Here is a 23,558-nt window from a genome sequence, read left to right as displayed (position 1 = left end):
AATCCAAGTGAGAGGGAGTTGACTGAATATATATAATACAAACAAAAAAGTCATATCTTCTGTTAGTTTTAAAATAAACAGACTTCGGACTCTGACTCGTGCGAAAAAGTATGCCAACTCATGACTCAAACTTTCCACCTTTTATTAATATCTAATTCAAATATTGTAGGTTAGAATATTCAAAATTATTTCATCAGCATAAAATAAACATTTCTAATTTCAAAAAATTTTGAAATCTCATAAGAGATGGGGAGTTAAATGAAACTAATATGGCTCTTGATACTGAAGTCAGTTTTTTTTTTGTTTGTTTTATTAATGAATAAATAAAAAAAAAATACATTTTCATTCCTGCAGAAAATTGTTGACTGACATTCAAAAGACCTGTATACTAAATGATACAAAACATGCAGATTTTTACATTTTCTTTGCTGCAACTATAATCAATATGAATTGTTATTTATGTAAATGTCTTCTTTTTTTTTTTTTTTCTTTTAATTTTCTTCCTTTGAAGATTATAACGCTGGGTATGGGGCAGCCAAACCAGCTGCCAACATTGCCCTGCTTGTTATTGAAACCAACCAAGAGCTCTTTTTAGTATCCTTGTTGTTCCCTTAAGTACAATTGTTTGGATCTCTTTTGCACTTGGTTCACCAGGAATATTAGTTAGGTAGGACTTCAGATTCATCTTCATTCTGTGGCACCTAAGAAATTCCAACTGATTTCTCTCCAGCTTAATAATTCTTTCAATAACATACATTGTAAGAGATGTACAATTTATTTTCATTGGATAATCACCATATATGACTATCCAATGAAATTGCCTCGATTTTTTTTTTTTTCTTTTTTTTTTTTTCAATGTGAAATTTGGAAATGACATTGTAATTTACTAGGTAAATATTTAATATCATTTCATTAAAATATTTCTTTCCTTTTCATTTTTTTGACAAATTTTAATAACATACTTTCTATTTTTTCACATCATTACTCATTTGTTTTCTGGGAACAATTTTGATATTTTATTTCGAAAACAGACAGATTACACATTACTGTATGAAAAGCTACCAACGTAATAGATCTACCGAGACTAAAGTTGCTTTCAGAACTGCCAGCAACCACTGTAAAAGAGTAATAAAAAATGCAAGAGAGCTATATGTTCAGTCTGTCAAATCCAAAGTAGCTGAGCAGCAGCTTGGTTCCCACCAATTTTGGCAAATAGCAAACAGGATCCTGAACAGAAGCATGCGTTCTATCCCAACCATCATCAATAGACCTGAGGTCATCTCGTTAGCATCAGACAAGGCCAAACTATTTGCCAAGAACTTTGCAGCTAATTTTACCCTATGTAATCAAGGCCATCAACTCCCTGTATTTCCTCCTATAACAGACAACACGCTATGCAACATACAAATATCTGTGCATGATGTCGCCAAGCTAATCAAGAACCTTGATTCCAGTAAAGCAACTGGCCTTGACGGCATTCCAATTATAGGGTTGAAAAAGCTTCAACCAGAACTTGCCCCCATACTTACAAAACTGTTTAAGCGTTGTTTTAAGAAGTGCTTCCCAACATCCTGGAAAACCTCATCAGTATGCCCTGTATTTAAGAATTCAGGTGATAGGTCATCTCCTTCTCAGTACAGACCGATAAGTCTCCTGTGTGTCATGAGTAAGTTGTTGGAATCCATATTAAATAAAGAAGTAGTCAACCACCTCAGCAGAAATAACCTTCTTAGTGACATGCAATATGGTTTCCGTTCTGCTAGATCTACAGTAGATATGCTAACAGTTATATCTCATAGGACTAATCCTATGAGATAGAATCTCTCAACAAAGGCTTCCTTTTTAGGGCAATTGCTCTTAACATATCAAAGGCCTTTGATAAGGTATGGCATAAAGGTCTACTTCACAAGATTTCCAGCTACGGTATAACTGAAAATGTTTTCTCAATTATTAAATCATTTCACTCTGATAGGCTCATAAGAGTAGTGGTTGATGGGCAGAAATCAGACGCCCACAGTCTCTCAGGAGCCCATCCTGAGCCCAACTCTCTTCCTGATCTACATCAATGATCTCCCAAAACACATACTTAAATCATTCGTTGACATCTATACTGATGACACGACCCTCTATGGCAACACATCAAAGGCCGTAAATGACAAAGTTCTCTTTGATTCTCTCTCCTCTGATCTTGAGCACATGGTACAATGGGGGAAGAGGTGGCTGGTTACTTTTAATGCATCTAAAACCAAGCTCCTATCTTTACATCATCAACGCTCTGATCCCCATCTGTTATCAATTGAAATGGATGGCTCTCATGTTTTGACAAGCTTCTGGGCTTGACTCCTGATCTGAAATGGAACACATACTTTAAGTCTGTTGCCAAGGTTGCTGGAAAAATGGTGGGATCCTTCTACCACTCCAGTAGATATCTCACTGCTGATGCAATTCTCTATCTATATAAAAGCCAAGGATGGAGTATTGCTGCCATATCTGGGCAGGAGCTGCTAAAAACAACCTATCCTGCCTTGACAGAGTACAAAATAGACTCCGTGGTTTAGTAGGGGATGCCCTTTTCTCTTCCCTGCAACCTCTCTCTCACATAAGAGACGTTGCGAGCGTGTATTTGTTTTATCATTATTTCCATGCCAAGTACTCATCTGAACTCCAATCTCTGGTCCCCCCTCGCCAATCTTTCACGATAAACACCCGTCTAGCTGAAACCACTGTCAATGATTTTCCTCACTCTTTATCTGTGCCTAAATCAAAATGTAGATTCCATGAATAAAGCTTCTTTCTTAGAAGTGCACGCCTGTGGAACTCTCTTTCGTTTGCCTGTTTCCCACCTGACTACAACTTGGATATCTTCAAGTCCAACATTAACAAATTCCTGATAAACCGCCCCTTAAGTAAGACACTTTATCAAATCTCCATTACTAACGATTACTACGATATTATCTCATTGATTATTGTACACGCAATAATCCTTATCCCCGAGTGGCTTCTGGGCCTTGATAAGTGGGAACTACCATGTAATAATAATAATAAAAAAAAAAAAAAAATACAATTAACAAATGTTTTGACAGTTTATTTTCATTTTAACCAAGAGTCCTGATCTAAATCATCTACATTTATAGCAATATGAAGCATCTTGACTTTAAAGCATTTATGTTACTTTGTAAATGCAATCGTTATATGATTATTCCTGAGCTCATCACCGGGTGAAATAGAGAAAGAGAGGTGGCTGTAATGGCAAGTAGCTTTAAGTGAGGAGGAGAGAGATTTTTTATAAGTTTTAACAATTTTCAATAAGGTCCTTCGGAATATTGGATATGTCACCAGGTTACTAACCAAGTGATTGCAATTTTGAGTCGTATGAGAGGTATAGACTTTTTTTCTTTTTTTTTTTTTTTTTTTTTTTTTTTTTTTTTTTTTTTCAATGTTTAAAATCTTTCATTTTTACTTTTATACGTCATGGTACATTTGCTTTCCCTTTTTCGTTGTTTTTGCCTTTTGAAAAGCCAACTATTCCGATTTTTTTTTTTTTTTTTTTTTTTTTTTTACATATGTTCATTTTGTTAAACACAGTTTCTATATTAATAAAATAAAAACTTAATAAATTACTACCTAACCCCTCCAAGTTGGCAAAGAATTTGGAATCATTTAAACTACTTAATTTAAACTAATAGAAGATAATGAACTAATCCAAGATCAGAAACTACTTACTAATTGGCTTATAGTTTTATAATCACTTGGATCTATTAAAAAATATACTCCTAGACGATGCTGGGTAAGTACAGCTAGTATATTCGTGGTACATACCCAATGACGTATTTACTTGCTATTAATTTTGCTTTTATTTTATTTTATTTTTTCAAAATATTTTTTGTTACAATTAGATGGAAGTAACTCTGTATGGACAAATATAGAATTATGTTCCTTTTATAAGATAGTGGATATTTTAAAATAATTCTAACTCAGACCAAGTATTTTCTGGAAGGAATTACTTTGAATTAAGTTTTATTGTTTATTGTTTACAAAATATATTGTTACCCCCACTCCCAAATGTTAGGCAGTAAAAATAAAATTTGAAAAAAAAAAAAAAAAAAGTGAGGAAATAAGTTTATCAGTAGAACAATGGAAAAGAAGTTGCTCACCAACACACACAAAGGGAACTAAAATGGGATGGTTAATCAAGGTGTCACAGTAATGGGAACAAAAGGACTGAACAGTAGAGGCCAATATGTTTAGAGTTAGTTTTAGGTATAGTGATGGGTTTTGCAACAGTTGTGGACAATTTAGTATTTGCAACAGTTGATGACAATCCAGTTGAGAACAGTTGTGAGTGGGACACAGAACACAGGTCGTGGCTGAGAGCAAATGGGGGAAATGAATCCATCAACTGATGAACATAGCATGGACATTAGTATTCAGAGGGTTGATCGTCTCACACATACACCCAGAGTGCAACTGATATTTACAGAATGTGTCAGAGTTTTTTATTTTATCTATATAAATAAAATGTACTTGTTCGTTTGTTATTAACCAATAATCTAAAAAAAACTACTTTAATAATTACTTTGAAATTTCGCTATAGCATTATAATTGCATACATGCGCGTTCTTATATACTTAATATAAAAAATATTACAAGATAAAAAAAAAAAATTTTCGAAGTCGATGTTTCTTGAGATCAGCCAATCTACAACGAACACAACACATTTTCAGTCACGCTTGGTTCCCCTCACCCTTTTTTAAATATTTCTCTTTTAGTGGCTTTCAACTACAGACATTCTTTAAAAAGATTTCTATTCTTTTTTGTTTGTTTGTTTTTTTCATCGAATAATTGTCAATAAAACATTAAACTTACATACATGTAAACAAAATTAGAAATTTTTTATAGTTCAGGATGTTCACGTTTGCTCTTTTGAAGAAATTCTTTCATGTTTATATATGAGAATTTTGGACGCTCAAACCAACTCTGCTTCAAAATTTAAAACAGCAACAATAAAAACATTGAATATTCCAGAATTTCAGTGGGTTTAAGCGACGTTCTTTAAAAGTTTCTTTTTTTTCATTTTTTTCTATCGATTTATTATTGATAATCAACTAAACTTTCTTGCAATAAAAAATCGGCTAAATTTATTAATTAAAAGTTTTTCAGTGAGTGCTCACATACATCTCCATAGTAAAATCAATCCCGCATGCTTTTGTCTTTGGTAAACATTGAGGGTTTACAATTTTTTGTTATCTTTCTTTTAGTTAGAATTTCTTAGGTCGTCGTACTCGCACAGTGTAAGCAGTGTGATGGGTAGTTGCCAGTCAAACTTAGGAATAATGGCTATCAGTGAACAAGCATAGAATGATTGCAACAAGTATGCCATTTCTATTTTGAGAGATTGCACTTCCCAATTTGATTAGCGTTTGCAGTCACCAAAAACAAAGCCCAGGGACAATTTTTACATTAGTGTGACTTACATCTACACACTGATTGCTTCTCACATAGACAATTATATGTTGTGTGTTCTATAGTCAACAAACCAGACAACCTCTACATCTGCACATAAAATGGAACACTCAAAAATATTGTGTATCCGCAAGTATTGAGAAATTAAGCATACAAGAAACACGCATTTTCACTTTTTTGTTTTTTTTAATTTAACTCAGCCACAACAACATGTGACCGGACTGGGTACAGCTAGTTTTTTGTATAAGTTTGAACCCGTACCCCCCCACACACACACACACGCAGACACACACAAACACACCTTGTCAGTCACCAATGTGAGAGATGATGACACAGCCAGAAGAAAAGATGAAAAGAAGACTGCAGAAACGATGTTGGGATCAGCAGCATTTGTTGCTGAGCAAGGCAGCATGTGGTTCTATTACAATATATACCTACAAAACAAATTAATCTACAAACCAACCACATGTAAAATCATATATATGGTTTCAGCGTAAAATAAATCAAACACAGTTGGCATGATATAAAACCCAACAACCACCGAACCAATTAAGCAATCAGCTTGGCCTGAAGAAGCCTTATCCTAAAAACACCATTACAGCTATTGATATATAATCATAAATAAAAAAATATATCTATGGTTTTGGCATAAAATGGCCCATCAGTTAGCATGACATAAGACTCACCATTCGACTAAAATCACTTATGCCTTTCATTGTGCAGATGTGACAGGCAACTCTTTCCAGAATGTCATTGCATCATTGCACAGCCCCACTGATCAAATATAACTCCATGTATAGACAATTTGAATAGATATGTTCACTCACACAATGACTCCAACATGATTTCAAAATCTGTGCCACATTTTATAGTTGGCATTATTCAGGTTTATGAAAATTGTCTGCATTTTTTTTTTTATTATTGATGCTCAAAAATGCAACTGAAAAGAATGCTTTCCAGTTTGTTTTTAAAATTACACTCAGTGTGGTAAAAAAAAAAATAATTTAAATACATACTAAAATTAATACTAATACCCAATATGTATGTCTTGAGAATTCTTAAATAAACAACACAAAACGTACGCAGATTTTTTAATTTCTGTTGATGCAACTACAAACAATATGAATTGTTATTTATGTAAATTTCCAGTCTGTGTTTTTTTACAAATATATATATATATATATATATATATATATATATATATATATATTTCAATTGATTTCTCTTTAGCCCAATAATTTTTTCAGTAACATACACTGTAAGAGAGTTATCATTTGTTTTCATTGAATTAGCACCATACATGACTATCCAATGAAATTGCCCCATTTGTTAAATTTAAAATTTTGTAAGGCGTACATTTTCATACATATATATATATATATTTGACACAAAAAAGTTCAGCAAGAATATATTCTACAATTTATTACTTTAAACAATGATGTACTTTATACAAGTTTGAAATAAACAAAGAAAATATCAAAATAATTAAATTCACCTTCGAACTTTGAAAGTAAAACAAGTGGATTCAGAATTTTTTTGTGAGTTTCACTCAGCAAAAAGATAATATTCTCACAAAATTAAATATGAAATTTACACCCTTGTGTTAAAGTTAAGGTATTTGTTTTGGCTGGGTTAAGTTATCGTTGTTTTGTACTAGTTGCAAAAAAAGATACAGTCCAAAGCTTCTGCATTTAATAAATATATTAAAGGGAAAGTTAGTAATGATTTCACCTAAAAGTGATTCAAACCCCTTTCGCCTAGACATTAGATAAATTTGAATCTCATAAAAGATAAGCAATGATGTTAAAAGAAATCCAAAAATCTGAGGAATTGAATCTACAGACCTTCAGATTAATCCTGTTACACCAGTTCTGAAACCGTTATAAAATCAAAATATCTTTTACTATAATTTGGTAGTTGTATAATGAAGGGTGGGTAAGGTTACTGAAAACAAAGGGGAGAGATTCTAAGATACGGCTATTCAATCTGTGAATTTAGCAATAAAACTGTAATTTAAATTTAAGTGTGACCTTATTTCAAAAATAAAAGTGGTGGACCAACAAAAATCTTATTTCAAACCGACAAACCAAAGAATAGACTAATCAAAAAGGCTATTTCAAAGTGATAGACCAAAGAATAGACCAACGAAAATGTTATTTGAAATTGACAGACCAAAGAATAGACTGACAAAAATATTATTCAAAATTGACAGAAAAGAGAATAGGCTAATCAAAAAGGAATTTCAAACTGACATACCAAATAATAAGCCAACCAAAAATGTCTATTTAAAACTGACAGACCAAAGAATAGACCAACAAAAAATGTGATTTAAAATGGACAAACAAAAAATAGATCAGTAAAAATGCTGTTTAAAATTAAGACCATAGAATAGGCTAATCAAAAATGCTATTTCAAACTGACAGTTCCAAAATAAATCAAAAACAATGCCATAATACATTAAAAGACCTAAGAATAGTCCAACAAAAATTCTATTCTAAACTGACAGCCCAAAAAGTCCACTAAGCCCAAAGACTTTTTAAAGCTGACAGAACGAAGAATTGATTAACAAAAATGCTACTTTATACTGACAGTCACAAAAACAATTTAATTCAGTGCAATTTCAAATTGACAAACCAAAGAATCTGCTAAGAAGCATTTTATTTAAAATTAAGAAACTAAAGAATAGTTAAAAAAAAAAAAAAATATTATTCAAAATAGACTAACCAAAGAATAGACCAACCAAAAGGTTATTTCAAACTGACAGACTAAAGAATAGATTAACCAAAAAATGCTATTTGAAACTAACAACTCCAAAAAATACTTATCAAAAATGCTATTTCATACTGACAACCCAAAGAATAGTCCAACAAAAATGCTATTTTAAACTGACAGGCCAAAAACTCCACTAAGCCAAAAGATTTTTTAAAGCTTACAAAACAAAGAATAGACCAACAAAAAAAAAAAAATGCAAAGAAGCATTTTATTTAAAATTAACAAATTAAAAAGATCAAATAAAATTTTATTCAAAATAGACTAACCAAAGAATGGATCAACCAAAAATCCTATTACAAGCTGACAGAAGAAGCAATAGACCGAAAAATAAACTTAATAATCATTGTACGTGTTTCTATTAATTTATTTTCAACACAAACTTGTTTTTGGCCAATCAGAAACACTAATATCTGCCAGTCATAAGACGAATCATTTTTAGTGCATTTCTTAAATGTTAAAATTTTATTCATGTCTGTAAAATTAATAAAGGGAAGGAAAATGTTCCTTTGAGCAGATAATCTTCATAATTCTGGGTTTTTTTTTGTTTTGTTTTTGTTTTTTTTTTTTTGTTTTGTTTTTTTTTTGCGTCTTTTGATGTTGATGATCATAAGGAAATTAAGCTGGATTTAACACTTTGACTTCAAGGAACACAAACTGTATTTGAATGGAGTGGAAGCTTCGTCCAAAAATATCGGTTACAATTTGAAAACAGATTAAACACCGGGTTCTTTTCTATGACAGAGATTCGTTAGAAAGTGGTTTTCATTTAGTTTAGTAATTATACGTCGATCATTTTAAAAATTTGGAAATCATTTTCAGTCCTTGAGAAAGACTTGAATTAAAATTTAAAAGACAGAAGTGAAGTATTATGGTTCATATGTGTGGCTAAAGCAAAGGAAAAGAATATTGAGGCACCCGAAGAATATCAAAGAACCAAACTATGGATAATTTAATCGGACCATTTCCACAAATCTTGCTTCTATGATTTAATAAAATTGACGCAGCCCCACCCCTTGTTTTTCGTTTGTCGAAATGAAAACATCTTTGAAGGATAATTGATTACATTCTTGAAACCTGTAAAGGGTTTTCACTCTTTATTGTTTGTCATCAAAGTGTCTTATGATTGAAAAAAGGGAAGAAAATATCTACCTTTGAGAGGGCGGAGGGGGCTTCCGGAATTGTTTTATTGAAGAAGAGCTTCTGATGTTTTTATTTTTAAAAAGGAAACAAAATGTATTGTTTCTTTTTGCTATTGTTTGTGCTCTTTTATACCCAATATAATCTGGATGGTAATCTTCTTTTGTTATTTTTGCATCCAATGCCTGCCTTTTTAGTGATGCTACTACTAGTACTGCCTCTCTCTCTCTCTCTCTCTCTCTCATAAAATTTTACTTTAATTTTTTACCCCCCCCCTCTCTCATTTTTTATGTTTCATCCCTTCTGCCTGCTATGGAGTCATGACCAATGACGTTTTTTCAGCTTCTAATCTGACCAAAATGACCATCTCTCCTTTCAAGATAAAGTCCAACTTCATTTATTGGCAGTAGCATAGAATCTCGAGCTGCAATTTGGCCTCTTTTCTTTTCTACGTTTGGGCCTTCTCTTTTCTGTTCTTCTTTGTTATGGGAGGAAGTAGGGTGTGTGGAATGCAAGCAACCAATTGAGAAAGCCAACCCAGTCAGCAAGGAGGCAGGCAATTGTGCCTGTGCGTCGCCCTTATTTCTAACCCACCCACTCCACCTTCGTTGCTTAGACGGTGGGTTTAAAAAAGAAAAAGAAAGCAAAAAAAATAAATAAAAATAGCCTCATCAACTCTTCCAGCTAACAAAGAAACATATTCCCTTCTATAAATAAGCATGTGTGAAACCACCAGCATATCGACTGCTGTTGACCTGTTCTGGAAAAAAAATCCTTTCTGAGAAAAAAGAAGAAAAAAATACAAATCTGTCAAGGTCCTATGTACTGGTATTCAGGTATTGCTTTTATAACTATGATTTTGTATTCCTCCTCCCCCTCCTCCTCTATCCCATTTCCACTTCTCCGTCTTCCCTTTTCTTCTACTGCCACCATAATAATCTCCTCCCCGTTCTATTATCTTTTCTCTGACATTCTAATGAGCTCGTAACTGCTACTACTACTACAACCAACGCTGCTGCTAAAAATCTCCCTGGCTGCTGCTGCTGCTGGATGTCTTCTCATGGTGGCTTATTATTATTATTGGTGCTTCCTGCCTCAAAGATGAACCACATGTGATGATGGCGACCGTCTCCACTCAATAAACTCTTGTATTAATTTTTATTAGAAAAAAAAAAAAAAAAAAAAAAATGACCTGAGCTAAAAACGACAACAAACGAAACAGTTCCTTATGCTTTAGTGTTCGTCGGCGGTGTCTTTTACTGTATCTGCCCATCCATGCCGACGCAGTTACCTATGGCCCTCTTTTTTTCAAGTTCTTCTTCGTGCGTTGCTTTCCCTCCCGTTCTCTTGCCGGTGGTGAGTTGATATATATATACATATATATATATATGTTTTGTTTTTTTTCTTTCTTGATTACCTGTAAAAACCAGTTATGATTGCTGACAGAAAGAAAAGATTATGGGGAGACGAAGTGGTAGGTGTTGAGGTTGAGGAAGTAGCAGATAAAAATCTCAATGAGTCCTCTCTCTCTCTCTCTCTCTCTCTCTCTCTCTCTCTCTCTCTCTCTCTCTCTCTCTCTCAACTACTGATTCTTTTTACTCTTTATATCATCGTGTATTGGTGTTTGCTTCATAATAAAAAAAATTAAAAAATTTTTAAGTCAGGGTGGACAGGTAGAGCCGGCTGCTTGATGTACCCCGACCCGACCCATCTCCCCCTTTCTCTATCTCTTCATTATAAACAATTAAATCTGAGATGTTTATTTCCGTATAACTTGCTACTTCGTTTACAATAATTTAAATGTATAATCTTACGATCCCGTTTTATTTATCTTAAAAAAAATATCATTGCTTACATTATAAATGAGGCTTTCATTTTTGTGTGTGTTGTGTAAACATTAAAACATGATTAACCTAGGAAACGTATACCAACCACATGAGGGCAGCCAATAAAACATGGTTTCGTTTTCTAAACACATTGATGACACGTTAGATTGAGGTTGTATTTTATGCATACGTTTATTTTACATGTTTACAATTTTGTATCACGTTTTTGTTTGTTTATTTTTTGTTTGTTGTTTTTTTTTGTTTTGTTTTTTTTTTTTCAAAAAATTTTAGAATTACGATAACACTGATAGTTTTTGTTGACGAAACAATTATGTAAAATGTAATGATTTTAATTGTATGTTTTCGATTTAATATTGCAGCATATGATTTAAAAAACGTTTTATTTATTCCCCCCCCCCCCCAAAAAAAAAACTAATCATCGTCCTCACATTCCGTTTAACATCCTTTGTGACATGCTGACATGTGTTGGAAAAATTCACTTCCAAACTAATCCATCCCTGGCCAAGTCATTATTTATTCCTTTTTCTCTCATATCCTTTCCTTTGCCAACTAACGTTGCTATCTCAACTGACCTACATCTATGAACCCAAGAACTCTCATCCATCCATTCAACATGACCATGTCATTGAAGCCTTCTGTCCTACACACGTTTCCCTGTACTATCCAAATTTAATGTCCCACTGAGGTCATCAGATCTAAGCTTTTCTTTATGACTCACGTTACACATCCGTAATATCATTTCCTTTCCTGCAACACATGTCCGATTGTTAATAAACTTACTTGAGCCATCAAATGCATTTACTCACTAGCCAACATTGATGTTTGTCGCATGAAAGAAATGTTCACATTGATTGGCTTATTGGGAAAATTTGTGCACAATAAAATGTGTTGTCCTTTGTGGATTTCAGAATTCTTCGATTATTGCTAACCAATGAATTTCTGAAAGCAATGGAATCTTATTTATGAAAAGCTGAAACAGTTTATGAAGGATTGCAAAAAATTATCTCGATGGATTGCAAGTAAATGATGTCTCCAACTGAAAGGTATATTTTTGGTTACACTCCAGTGAGTATGATCCCTGTTGATAAAACAGAAAGAAGTGAAAAGAAATGGATGACCTCGACAGGTGTTGTTTACTTATTATTTTACCTTCTTCAACAATCATCCATAAATTGTTCCAGATTTTGATCAATAGGATTCCATTGTTTTCAAGCGTTTATTCGTAACAATTGATAATCAAAGACTTCCAGCATTCAAGAAGGACACATGTATAACTCATAAATGTCCAAGTAGATCAATTAAGTTGTGTAATGTGAGTTTTAAAAATGGACTTAAATCTGATGACTTCAGAAGAAGATTAAATCTGGACAGTATAGGGAGATGTGCATAAACATCTATAAATATAAAAGCGAAAATGTGTGTATGTATGTGTGTTCGCTTTTCGTGTATGTCTGCAAAAGGATTTTTTCGGCAGCTTCTCGAGGCCGTTGCTCATTTTTAAAACTTTTTATATCACGTCAAAATCATAATATCTACAAGTTACAAACTGGGGTCGCCTGTCTATTTAATTTGCCCGACTTTGAAACGTTAAATATTTGACATTTTGGGATCGCTGCATGTTACTTTCGTTTTTCGGTATAAAAAAAGCGAAACTCGAATCGAATCCCAGTGGTCTCTAGAAAGCAATGTAACGTTTGGTCAATGTCAGCTTACTGTCGTCATATCAGACGATTGTTTTCATTTCAAGACAAGCCACTCCCCTAATAAACGGGGGGAGCTGTTTTTCCCCAAAGTTAGGTAAAAACAAACAAGCCGGATTATTGACCTCATTAAAAACTGTCCCGCAGAAAATGTTCACTGCTGAATAGCTATTGCTAACATCGTCGTAACGCTCGCACAAAATGTTAACTCTTCTTGGCGTCATTTAGTGCGGGCTCCTGTCAATTCTCTGCTTAATTAAATAAATTCAAACTTCTTTCAGTAACTCATTCTTGCTGGCCGAGCTGTTAATGTGTCATGTGTTTTTCACATTTTATTTTCCAACTTCGCCTCAGGACTTCGGGTTTGATTCTACCTAATTGCCAAAACTTTTTTTACCCCCTCTCCGTGTTTCTTTTTGATTTTAAGAGCACACACACCTCGAAACACCCGGGCAACGCCGGGTACTCCCGCTAATCTATAATATAAATTTCACCTGTCTGTTTAAATGTATGTATGTTTGCCTAAAACTTTCGACAGGGGTGACAGATTTTCACAAGATCGGCATCGTTTTGAAGCTCGACCCTTGGGACGACAAATATCAAAAAATTGGCTAAAAACATTAGTTTCTTCACCCTCAACTGGGCACTTTTCTACAGGGAGGAGTCGCTTTTTTTGCCAGTATTTTCGAAAGTCATCCCCTCTTCTCGATTGACTAGCCTTGATTTAAACGTTCGTCACTTCCATCTGGCAAAGGCGTCACAGTTTTTTTTTTGTTTGTTTGTTTTGTTTTTTTTTTTGTTTGTTTGTTTTGGTTTTTTTTCTCACATTCTTTTCCTTCTTTGCGGTACGGGTTCGAGCCTGCCTGCCTACTACCACTTTTTTTTTTTTTTTTTTTGCTCAACACACACCTCCAAACACCTGGGCAACACTAATATTAAAAGAAAGAATGAAAATGCTTAGGTTAGAAGTAGGGTTGTGGAGTCTGACAATAAACCCTAACATTAAAAAAATTTTTGACTCCAGCCCCTAGAATTCCAAAACCTTTGAGTCTGGTTCTTAGCATTCTTACAAGTCGATTCTGATTACTTTTAAAATTTCTAACTACGTAACCCTGGTCAGACGTAGAACCGTTGAAATGGCAAGATAATTTTGCAGAGAAAAGCCAAAGAAAACGTGATAAGAAAAGAGGGATAAAGACCAGATCAGAGAAAGTTTAATTGGAAAGTCAATTTCTAAAAGTCATCCAATACATGCCAGCATCTAAGATAAGTGTTCAGAGGAGTATGATTTTGCTTATGATAAATAACTGAATATTAAGCCTGAGATGTGTCCATGCATTTCTTTAAAAGGTTCTGTCTGTCAATAAGAAATTGGTTCAAATTATTGTAAATTCTATTACAATAATCGTTCCAAAAGTAAAGCTTTCTATTTTCATTTTTTTTTAACTCGAAAGTTGAAGAGCTATGAAGATGGGGGTAGTACCATTGAAACAAGCGACCTTTTGTGCTCCCGAATTTATTTTTCTACATAGTCACCGCCATTCTCAATGCAATTTGCATCTCTGCTTCTGTCAATTCACACTGTCAATATCTGCAACAAAGAGATGAAACTTTCAGGTTGTGAATCCATAAGTCAAGTCATCATAACAATGCAATTTGTAATCCCTCTGATCTATTCGGGTAAAAAAAAAAAAGTAGGACGAACTCTGTTCATATTTTTTTATGACTATTTTTAAGATGTAAATTTTTTAAGGTACATTCTCACTTCACTATGAGAGATTTTTTTCAGTCAGTTTGTTGCACTTCCGTTTGAAATAATACTTTAATTTCTAAAAGCACAGATTGAATTGATGCATCTTATTTTATATGCATACAACGATGTACCTGTTGGTCAGATACGCTTAAGTTTGAAATAGAATTTTTGTTTGATTTATCACACTTTTTTTCTTTTTTTTTTTTTTTTATAGATGTGTTCATATATTTCTATGAGACACTGTCGGGTTTAAGCTTTAAATAGCATTTTCATTGCTGTATAGATAGAAGAATGCCCATTCTTGTTCAGTATAACAATATTATTTTATTGTTATACTGACCTGACATTGCTCGGGAGTCTTTACTTTCAGATGGTGATTGTATGTTACTAAAAGAACTATGAGACAGGAGAGAATGTAAAAATCGATTGAAATTGAAATTTTTAACTTTATTTTTTTCAAATAACAAAGATGGAAAATTTTTATAAATGACTGGCTAGTTTAAATCAAATATCGATTTGTCGATAGACTGGTTTAATTTTATATACTAGATGTATAAGCTGCTTTCTTAAAGTGTTAGCATTTAGAGTCTAAATCATCTTACAATTTCTCTATTTTCAGAATTGTTCCAAGATGCCTGAAGCAATCGCAGGTGGTAGCCATCCTCCAGATCCCATGATTATGACAGAGCTTCCAACCATTTCCCTTGAATCTATCACACCGGTAGGATCATGTTTCCCATTTTGCTTGTTTACAAGTCATCAATGTCTTGAAAGATGAAGTTCCTTGTACCTTTTTGCAACAAAGTTATCATCTAAAACCACATTTCGGTCTCAAGAAAATAGACGATCAGACCTTTGATCTCAATCCTGATATTTAATAGAAAATTGATGTCACCTATATGACCTTTTTGACATTATGTGTGTGTGTGTGTGTGTGTGTGTGTGTGTGTGTGTGTGTGTGTGTGTGTGTGCTTGTCTCTGTATATTTCCATGACAGAATAGTCATACTACTCTCGTTTCCAAAAGAAGTTTTCCTCTATGATGTGAAATCTATTACCTTATGTTCAATGATTGTCTTATTCCATTTAATCTCCTTGTAGGTTAATTGCCATACCAAAATATGTAGTCTATTCTACCCTATTATTCCGCTTGCATCTAGCAGTCAAGACAGATGGACCCAAACTTTCCTCTCAAAGGTGCAAAGTGAACAACTGATTTTAAAATGTTTGCTGGCCACATAACTATTTCACCATTTCTAACACTTTTGAGTATGAACTAATCTTACCAGTGCTTTGTTTCTTCTGTCTCCCTCTCTTTTTGAGAGCTAACACTATTTGGACTACAGATATCGCCATACCAGAAATGTAATTTCTATCTGATATACAAGGTAGCCCCATAAATAAAACCATAACTTTAGCAGAGTTAATTCACATTTACATAAACGTAACATGTGCCCACAGCCGAGATTGAACTCATTACACGAGTTTGTAGTGTAATTCAAATCTTGTCATCGCTGAATACTTGATGCTTCGCTAGGACTATCAAGGGTATTTTTTATTGTAACACCATCACTAGATGGGTTGCCTACCACGGCTTAAGAGAGGCCCATCTACCCTCACAAGAAGGATAGACTGCGCCAATTTCCCAACCTGGTATTTTACCTCACTGTGCATACAGCACCTTGCCTTCCCAAATGCTCACCCATCTGGTACTGGCCAGGCTCGATGTTGCTTAACTTCAGTTTCTTGCGAGAACCAGTGTGTCGACGTGATTGTGCCGTATTCATTTACATATGTAATTGTAACTATGTTTCTGAATTTCTGAAAATTTCAAATCTCAGCTTGTTTCTTCCTTTGTATTTAGTTCAATGAATATAAAGCGAAAAATTGCTAGTGACTGTGTTCTGTTGATTTTATATCTATCCTTTTAAAACTAAGCTACATTGTGTGTGTTAATGCAAGACTTTGAATATTGTTTATTTGAAGTTTTAAACTCACTGCTTGTTTACAGTGTTGATCTTTTAAACGAGCACATTTCAAGCGAAAATATTATTACCTACTTATGTGTCATATGGAAATAAGTATAAATTCCAAAAATTAAGGTCCTGAATATGACTTTAAACTATATCCGATGGTGAGGCCCCAGCTTGTAGGCTTTGGGGAGTGTGGCGCCACTCCTTAATTGGCATTGCTCCCAGGTCCACTCTGGCCCAGAGTGGTAGTATCTGTTAAGGTCCCAACTATGGGTCAAATAGAAACCAACTTGAAAAAAAAAAAAAATTTCTATTAAAACATTTTTCTTCAAAATCACTGGATTCGGCATTAAATAACCTGAAAAGGGTTGATATGCCGTAAAACAAAAATAACCAACCAACCAAAAATTATGAAAAATGATGCAATAGATGTACTAAATGTATTTTTAACAAAAAATCATTCACAATTACATTCTGTTTAAAAATGGCAAACCCTTAATTTAAGCCAAAGGATATAACTCAGTTTGTCATACTGAATTGGTTACACAGTTCTTCCAGATTAAAACCTACAATAAAACTTGATAATTTGATAAATTCTATTTTTACTTGTAATTATTTTTTCTGTCAGATTTTGGAATTTTTACTAATTTTGCCATGACACATAAGTAATTTTTTCACATGAAATGCATTGATTTAAAAGATTACCAATGAAGACAAGCACCTAAAACTCTTCTAGATTCCAAACCCACTAAAACATGTCTTAAAAGGATCTTCAATCTTCCATGGACATAACTGCATTATCTGAAACGCAATTTGCTGAAAACAGTTACTTTACAGAATAATCTGTTGCTTATAATTTTTATTGAAATGGACGAGGAGAGGATTTTAAGAGAGACGTTCTCGTGGGATTAGTGACTGCCTTGTATTGTTCAATACTGCTTAACTTTTTTGAGCCTGGCCATGGGATTACCAGGCACTCTATATAGGTGGACATCAACATCATCTTGTAAGAATTGCAAAAACCTAATGTTCTCATCTCCCTTGATTGGGATATACATGCAACTGAGGATAGCGTGTGAATTTGATATTCCCTAGAAACTTCCTCCTTAGGGTGAATGCCGCTGTTTTTTATATATGCCATAGTACCTCGGTGTTTGACTATAATTCATTTCAGAGGTTCGAACACTTATATGATACATATGTCCTCTTTAAATGAACTGAAATAGAATTAATTAGTCCCAGGGTTAAAAGTCCTTTTTTTCTGCAAACTTTAAGGATTTTATACATATTGAATTGCACAGAAAATCACCAACAAACATATATCAAAATGATTATAATAATATGCTGTATACCTGCACTAAGAGAATAAAATGTAATTCCAATTAAACTGTTTTTATTTCTTTTTAATGATCAGCTGATGGCATAGGTGGATGGATGAAGAGGCAGGGATGGGGAGGTTACTGCTTGGGAGGGGAATCTGCTTCCATCAAAACAGAAGGCAAATCATAATATGAGGTTCTCTCTTTTACAAATTTTTTGGATGAAGATGATTCTTGAATGGGGTATTCTTTATGTTCAAAGTATTTATCCAATGAAACTTGTTTTTTCTATTGTCCAACACTTTGCAGAAATGGCACATGACATTGTCATTAAAAATACCTACATGTCTGTTGGTTGTAGCTATATTTGGATGATATTTAACACAGAAGCTAGGATATCATTCCACTTGTTGCATATTTCTTTCAATTCTGTTGATACACACTTATTCCTCTTTCAAATTTCTCTATCAGTTCCTTTTTAAATCCAATCGGCGTTCACACAGTTCTCCTTTTTGCATTTGCAGCAGCTTTACTGCTTTCCTTTTCTTTCATTTTATCCAATGGTAAAAACATTTCCACTTCTTAATTGTTCAAATAAGTGGTTTAGCATCGTGTAAAAATTTCAGAAACAAAAATCCATTTTTTGTCTTGTGCAATTAATGGGTATTGTCTCAGAGTAAGTTCGTTTTGTCCATATTTCTGATCTCTACTGATTTTTATTGATTGAGATTGTCGGACTGACTTCCTCATCTTGGTTGTTATCGTCACAACGTTTCGGCCGTTTTGCCCTTCGGCCTTCATCAGGTATTTTGTATCAAACTGTTGTGACGATAACAACCAAGATGAGGAAGTCAGTCCGACAATCTCAATCAATGAAAACACCTCATCTCAAAAATACAGACAATTTCTACTGATTTTTGTCTTGATTTTTTGAACACTTCATGATTCCACACTAAAAGGGGTTGACTCATTGCATTGTAGGGTTCTGTTTCCATGCTGGTGTGCTAAAAATAACTCGGACTCGGTCTAGAAATGAAAATGTGTTGCCATGACACCATTCAAAAATAACTTGTCGCAAAGTTCATATTTGTGTGGCGACATTGTCAGGGTGGGGTGGGGTGTTTCTCACACTACATTTAAAACTTATCACACACCAACTGCCAATCTGATCCGATCAGTATAAATCACAATGTTCGACTGAGGAACAGTCTTGCTTGTTTACATTCAAAGCAAAACCGACAGTTTGAACTTCATAATTTCATTAGACTACCAAGGCAAGAAAAGCTCCAATGTTCAGTTCGAACACCAAGTTGTTCGACTACAGAAACGTTCAATGATTGAGGTATTGCTGTATATATAACCAATAAGAATTTGTTGATAAAGATTAAATTTATGAGTGTGTATGATCCAACTATGCACTCCTTCAAAGGTGAAAAACTATCTTTCTCTGAAAGAGTTTATCCGAAATATCCCTTGAGCAAATAAGGGCGTTGTTCTAGATGATTTCGTAAAGGTGACAAAACTTGGAATGCACTAAAAAAGCATGGACTAGATTATTATCGTTGTCAATGCATGATGGTTATGATTTAGTTATTGGAAATGCAATTTAAAACAACTCCGATGCATTGACATTCAAAGCAGTTGCAACAAATTCATTGTTCTCATTAAACAGCATGATATGCATGACATTTTCAGTGTGCGTGTTATGCATGGCGCAGAATGCTGAACTAACTACTGATTAGCGGATGCTGAAGTTTGTAATAAAACTGTATGTTAAATCTAATAACATTCTTGTTCCAAAGCAGCTAAATGGGACTTGCCTGGACAATGATGAAATTAAAAGGAAAACTGGTGGGCAAAAGAAAAAAAAATTGGACAAAATTGATAATGAAAATAATTGGATGGATAAGACATTTGTTTCACAAAAAAAAAACCAAAACTAGTTTGATGAAAATGCGGTAGAGTTATTAAACAAAAAGAATAAAACAGTTGCAGCTTTGTTGAAAGGGAGGAGAGTATGAGTCAGTTGAGAATGAAAAACTGAAGAGGTCAAATCAAGTGCACTGCATAAACTGTGCATTATGCTAGAGATGTGGTGAAGTAAAAAAAAAGAAAGATAACACCCAGTTGCCTATAGCTTCACAAAGCCACAATTTATCCATGCATGGAGTAGTCTTGCCACATCTGGGCTGGTGCATCTCACACTAGTCTCATTCTTAGACATTGTCTAAAAAAAGTTTCAAATCTAATAGGTTATATGCTGTTGGCCAAGCTCCAACCTCTGTCCCATCGCTCCAATGTCACATCCATGTGCCAGTTTTTACAAGTACTTTAATGGAATGTACTCTGATGGATTCCTAGCACTTATGCCCCCTCAACATGCATACCCCCAACAAGCAGTAATATCTCACCTCTTCATTGTTGAGATCCCTAGATGCCAGAAACCAACCAACCAACTGACCAACCTAGGCATAGCAGACTTGTGATATTTGCGGGAATCATGAATGGTTAGATCATGCCGCTGATTATGCTACCGATAGATGAGGGTGGATGGCCTTGACACGTGATGAAGTTAACACCATTAGAGCCGGCTTAACCTATCCTGAGTGTATGCCATTACAAATACAAGTCAGACTGTTAGACTTTGGAATTCTCTTCATTTCCTGCTTCCCTGACTTTACTAATCTGCAGAAGTTTAAATGTGATGTGAAGAGGAATCTTGCTGCTCAACTCTCCACGCTCTTCTGTTAAACACAATCCCAAATAATAGCCCCTTATATTCCAAGTATCAATATGCCTTGATGGGGTGTTTTTAAAAATATCTGAAAAAAAGTTATGGTGCAATGTTTTGTGTGAAATTTATGCATTCTAATGATGATAGATGATTATTTCGCGAAAGGACATTGTTATTAGGTAGAAATAACATTTTGATGCACTTTTAAATACATATTCACAAGTTCAATAAAGAATTAATCCAATTTTCTTTAAACCTACAATAGATTTGATGGCACATGCTCCTTCTCTTGGAAATATCAATGCTGCTCTTCAGAAATTGAATAATGGTAAATCACTAAACGCATTAATTGTAGAAATCTTAAAACGTGTAAGTGAAATGTTAATTCAACGTCTAACTATTCTGTTACAAAATGTCTTCGATCAGTGGTTTCTTCAGCACATTTTCTGAATTGTGATTTTCAACCACATCTCAAACATTGCAATTCCTGCACGATGTAAGCTTCCTAGACTTGAAGAAGTATTGTTAGGAGGCTTTGATGGTTTGGGCATGTCCTTTTTTTATCCACCAACTGACCTGATTCACAAGGCAATAGCACTAATACCACTACAGCAAAGAGTGGTGGTCAACTCAGGATGTGGCTTGAAACAGTCAAAGCTGACTTGGAAGCTATAACCAGTCCTTGTGTCTTCAGTGTGCGGTGATGAAATTACAAATGATTGAAATATGTTGAAGAGTCAGCAGTGGACAGATCTGGATGGGCTGCCTTAACTCGTGATGCTGCAAATTCACTTGGAGTCGGTAATGCCATCACAAGTACGGGTATAACTAAGTACAAAAGCTTTTGAATGATGTGTTCCGCAAGCTGAAAAGATTCCCACATGGTCGTACATTGCAAAGGAAAAGGCAGCAAAGATGACTGTGGAAACCATTGCGGATGTATTCGGTTTCTGTTGTGGAAAAGACTTTATCTCAAATCATCCTTGACAGGTTTTTATTTACGGTGATGTGCTTTTTAGAAATGGTCAAGAAACTACAGATATACTTTTTTCTATGAGTAAACTATGAGAAAAATGTATAGAACAAAGAATGGCGCATTATTGAGTTTTTGTTCACTTAAAAAAAACTTTTGATAGTGTGAATAGGAATGCTCTGATTTAAATGATTTTAAATAAACTTGATGTGTTCATTATTATATTGAAGATTTTTCATAAAAATATATATGGATTAACGATAAAGTGGTAAGCTATCTAATCCTGCTGGTCTTAGGCAAGTTTATGTGACTGCATCAATGATGTTTGAGTTGTACTTTGCTATGCCTTTTCATTCAAAGGATATATATATATATATATATATATATATATATATATATATTAGGTATCGAACAACTGGTCAAAATATTTGATACCAGGCACTTTAGTGTCAATATGAAAGTATCTATTCCCTTGGCATGCAGTATCTCATAGATTCTTTCACAAAAGTATGCAATTCTTTGGATTTAGCTATTAGTTTTAAAAAGACAGTTGGGTCATTTATTATTATAGACAACAAACTAAAAAAATGATCAAAAAAACAAATATATAACCAGTAAATGTTACTAAAGGAAAAATTAGTTACTTTTCTACTTACTTAGATGTTTTTGTTTTTTTTTGTCTTTTTAAATTTATTTTAAAACGTTGTTTTTTTTTGTTTTTTTTTTAAGTTTGAAACACAAGTAATACTGAGTTGCTAAGTTAGAACAAGAAAAAAAACAGCTGACATGAGACGGTCATCTGGGGAGACTTGATAATCACTCAAAAATGAAATACAATACTGATAGAAATCCACTCAATAAGTGTTTGTCACAGTGACAGCTATTGGGTGGATTTCTATCAAAATTTTGTTTCATTTTCGAGTTTTTATTGATTATCAAGATTCCAAAGCAAACTGTTGTGCAAAAGTGTGTGTATGTAAACAGTAGTCAAAACCTGTTGTGTTGCCTTAGTGATGATATCTCTCTTCGAATTAGAAATACTAATAATATGTTTGAAAAGTTGGACTAACTTTCAAGTGCACATTACTGTATTTCAATAAGACTAAAACGTAATTATACAAAAGATGTGTTTTGTCATGTGAGATTTATCAAAAGTGTCTTTGAATGCTGGAACGTTTTCACCAATAATGTTTATGGTGGGTTACATGAGAGTCTACCAGAATAATGAAGCAATTCTCTTTGTAAGAAGTTTCCATGATTGTCATATTTGTACGAGATAATCTAAGTTATTAGCAGGGCTAAATAGACACATTCACTCGACATGTGTTTAGTGTGAAAAAAATATCAGGTGATGGCAACTGTAGGTTAATATGTATTAACGTGTATATCAATGAATTAGGTGCGCTAAAATGTGAAAGGACAGGAGCCAAGTAAGAAAAAGATGAGACTAGGTAAAAAGTCATGTGAATGCTGTCAATTATTTTTTTTTTAATCAGATTACAAGCTATTTCGGCAAAATGTAAAGTGCACTCTATGAAAAGTGTTGTCATTGTGAAATGGAGTGATTAAAATACGATTCAGGCCAGATTTTTTTTTGTTTTTTGTCTTCTTTTTTTTTAGAATTGGCGTCATTAGTAGTGAGGAGTAGTTGTGTCTAACCATGTTTGAAGAGCTTGCTGTGTCTAACTGCATTTGAAGGGCTAGCTGCGGCTAGCTATGTTTGAAGAGCTAGTTTTGTCAAGAAGCCCTGGGGATATGAGTGTTGATTTGGGTATGAGTTATCTTAAAGGATCATAGGTGTATGTAGTTTGATGTGCATTAATTCGCATATCAATGAATTAGCTGCCCTAAAAAGACTGAAAATGAAAGGATGGGTCGAGTAATTGGC

The 23,558-nt window shown here is 33.9% G+C and overlaps 1 protein-coding gene across 17 annotated transcripts in view; it reads left to right on the top strand.

The window, feature by feature from the left end:
* Positions 1 to 23,558, top strand: part of LOC145293901 (uncharacterized) — a 213,439-nt gene that overhangs the window by 128,801 nt on the left and 61,080 nt on the right. For 10 of the 17 annotated variants that reach the window (XM_080140683.1, XM_080140697.1, XM_080140691.1 and 7 more), the window contains one exon: positions 15,292 to 15,393. In XM_080140683.1, coding sequence (XP_079996809.1) covers positions 15,292 to 15,393 — 102 coding nt within the window. Of the gene's footprint in view, positions 1 to 7,424; positions 10,209 to 10,228; positions 10,729 to 15,291; positions 15,394 to 23,558 lie in introns of those variants that run through there. The other 7 variants (XM_080140695.1, XM_080140688.1, XM_080140682.1 and 4 more) reach the window with 3 other exon arrangements.

The sequence above is a fragment of the Euprymna scolopes genome, chromosome 15, assembly GCF_053919585.1.
Source record: "Euprymna scolopes isolate OS-2025 chromosome 15, ASM5391958v1, whole genome shotgun sequence".
NCBI classification, from domain to species: domain Eukaryota; kingdom Metazoa; phylum Mollusca; class Cephalopoda; order Sepiida; family Sepiolidae; genus Euprymna; species Euprymna scolopes.
This window is presented reverse-complemented; position numbering and strand designations above follow the sequence as displayed.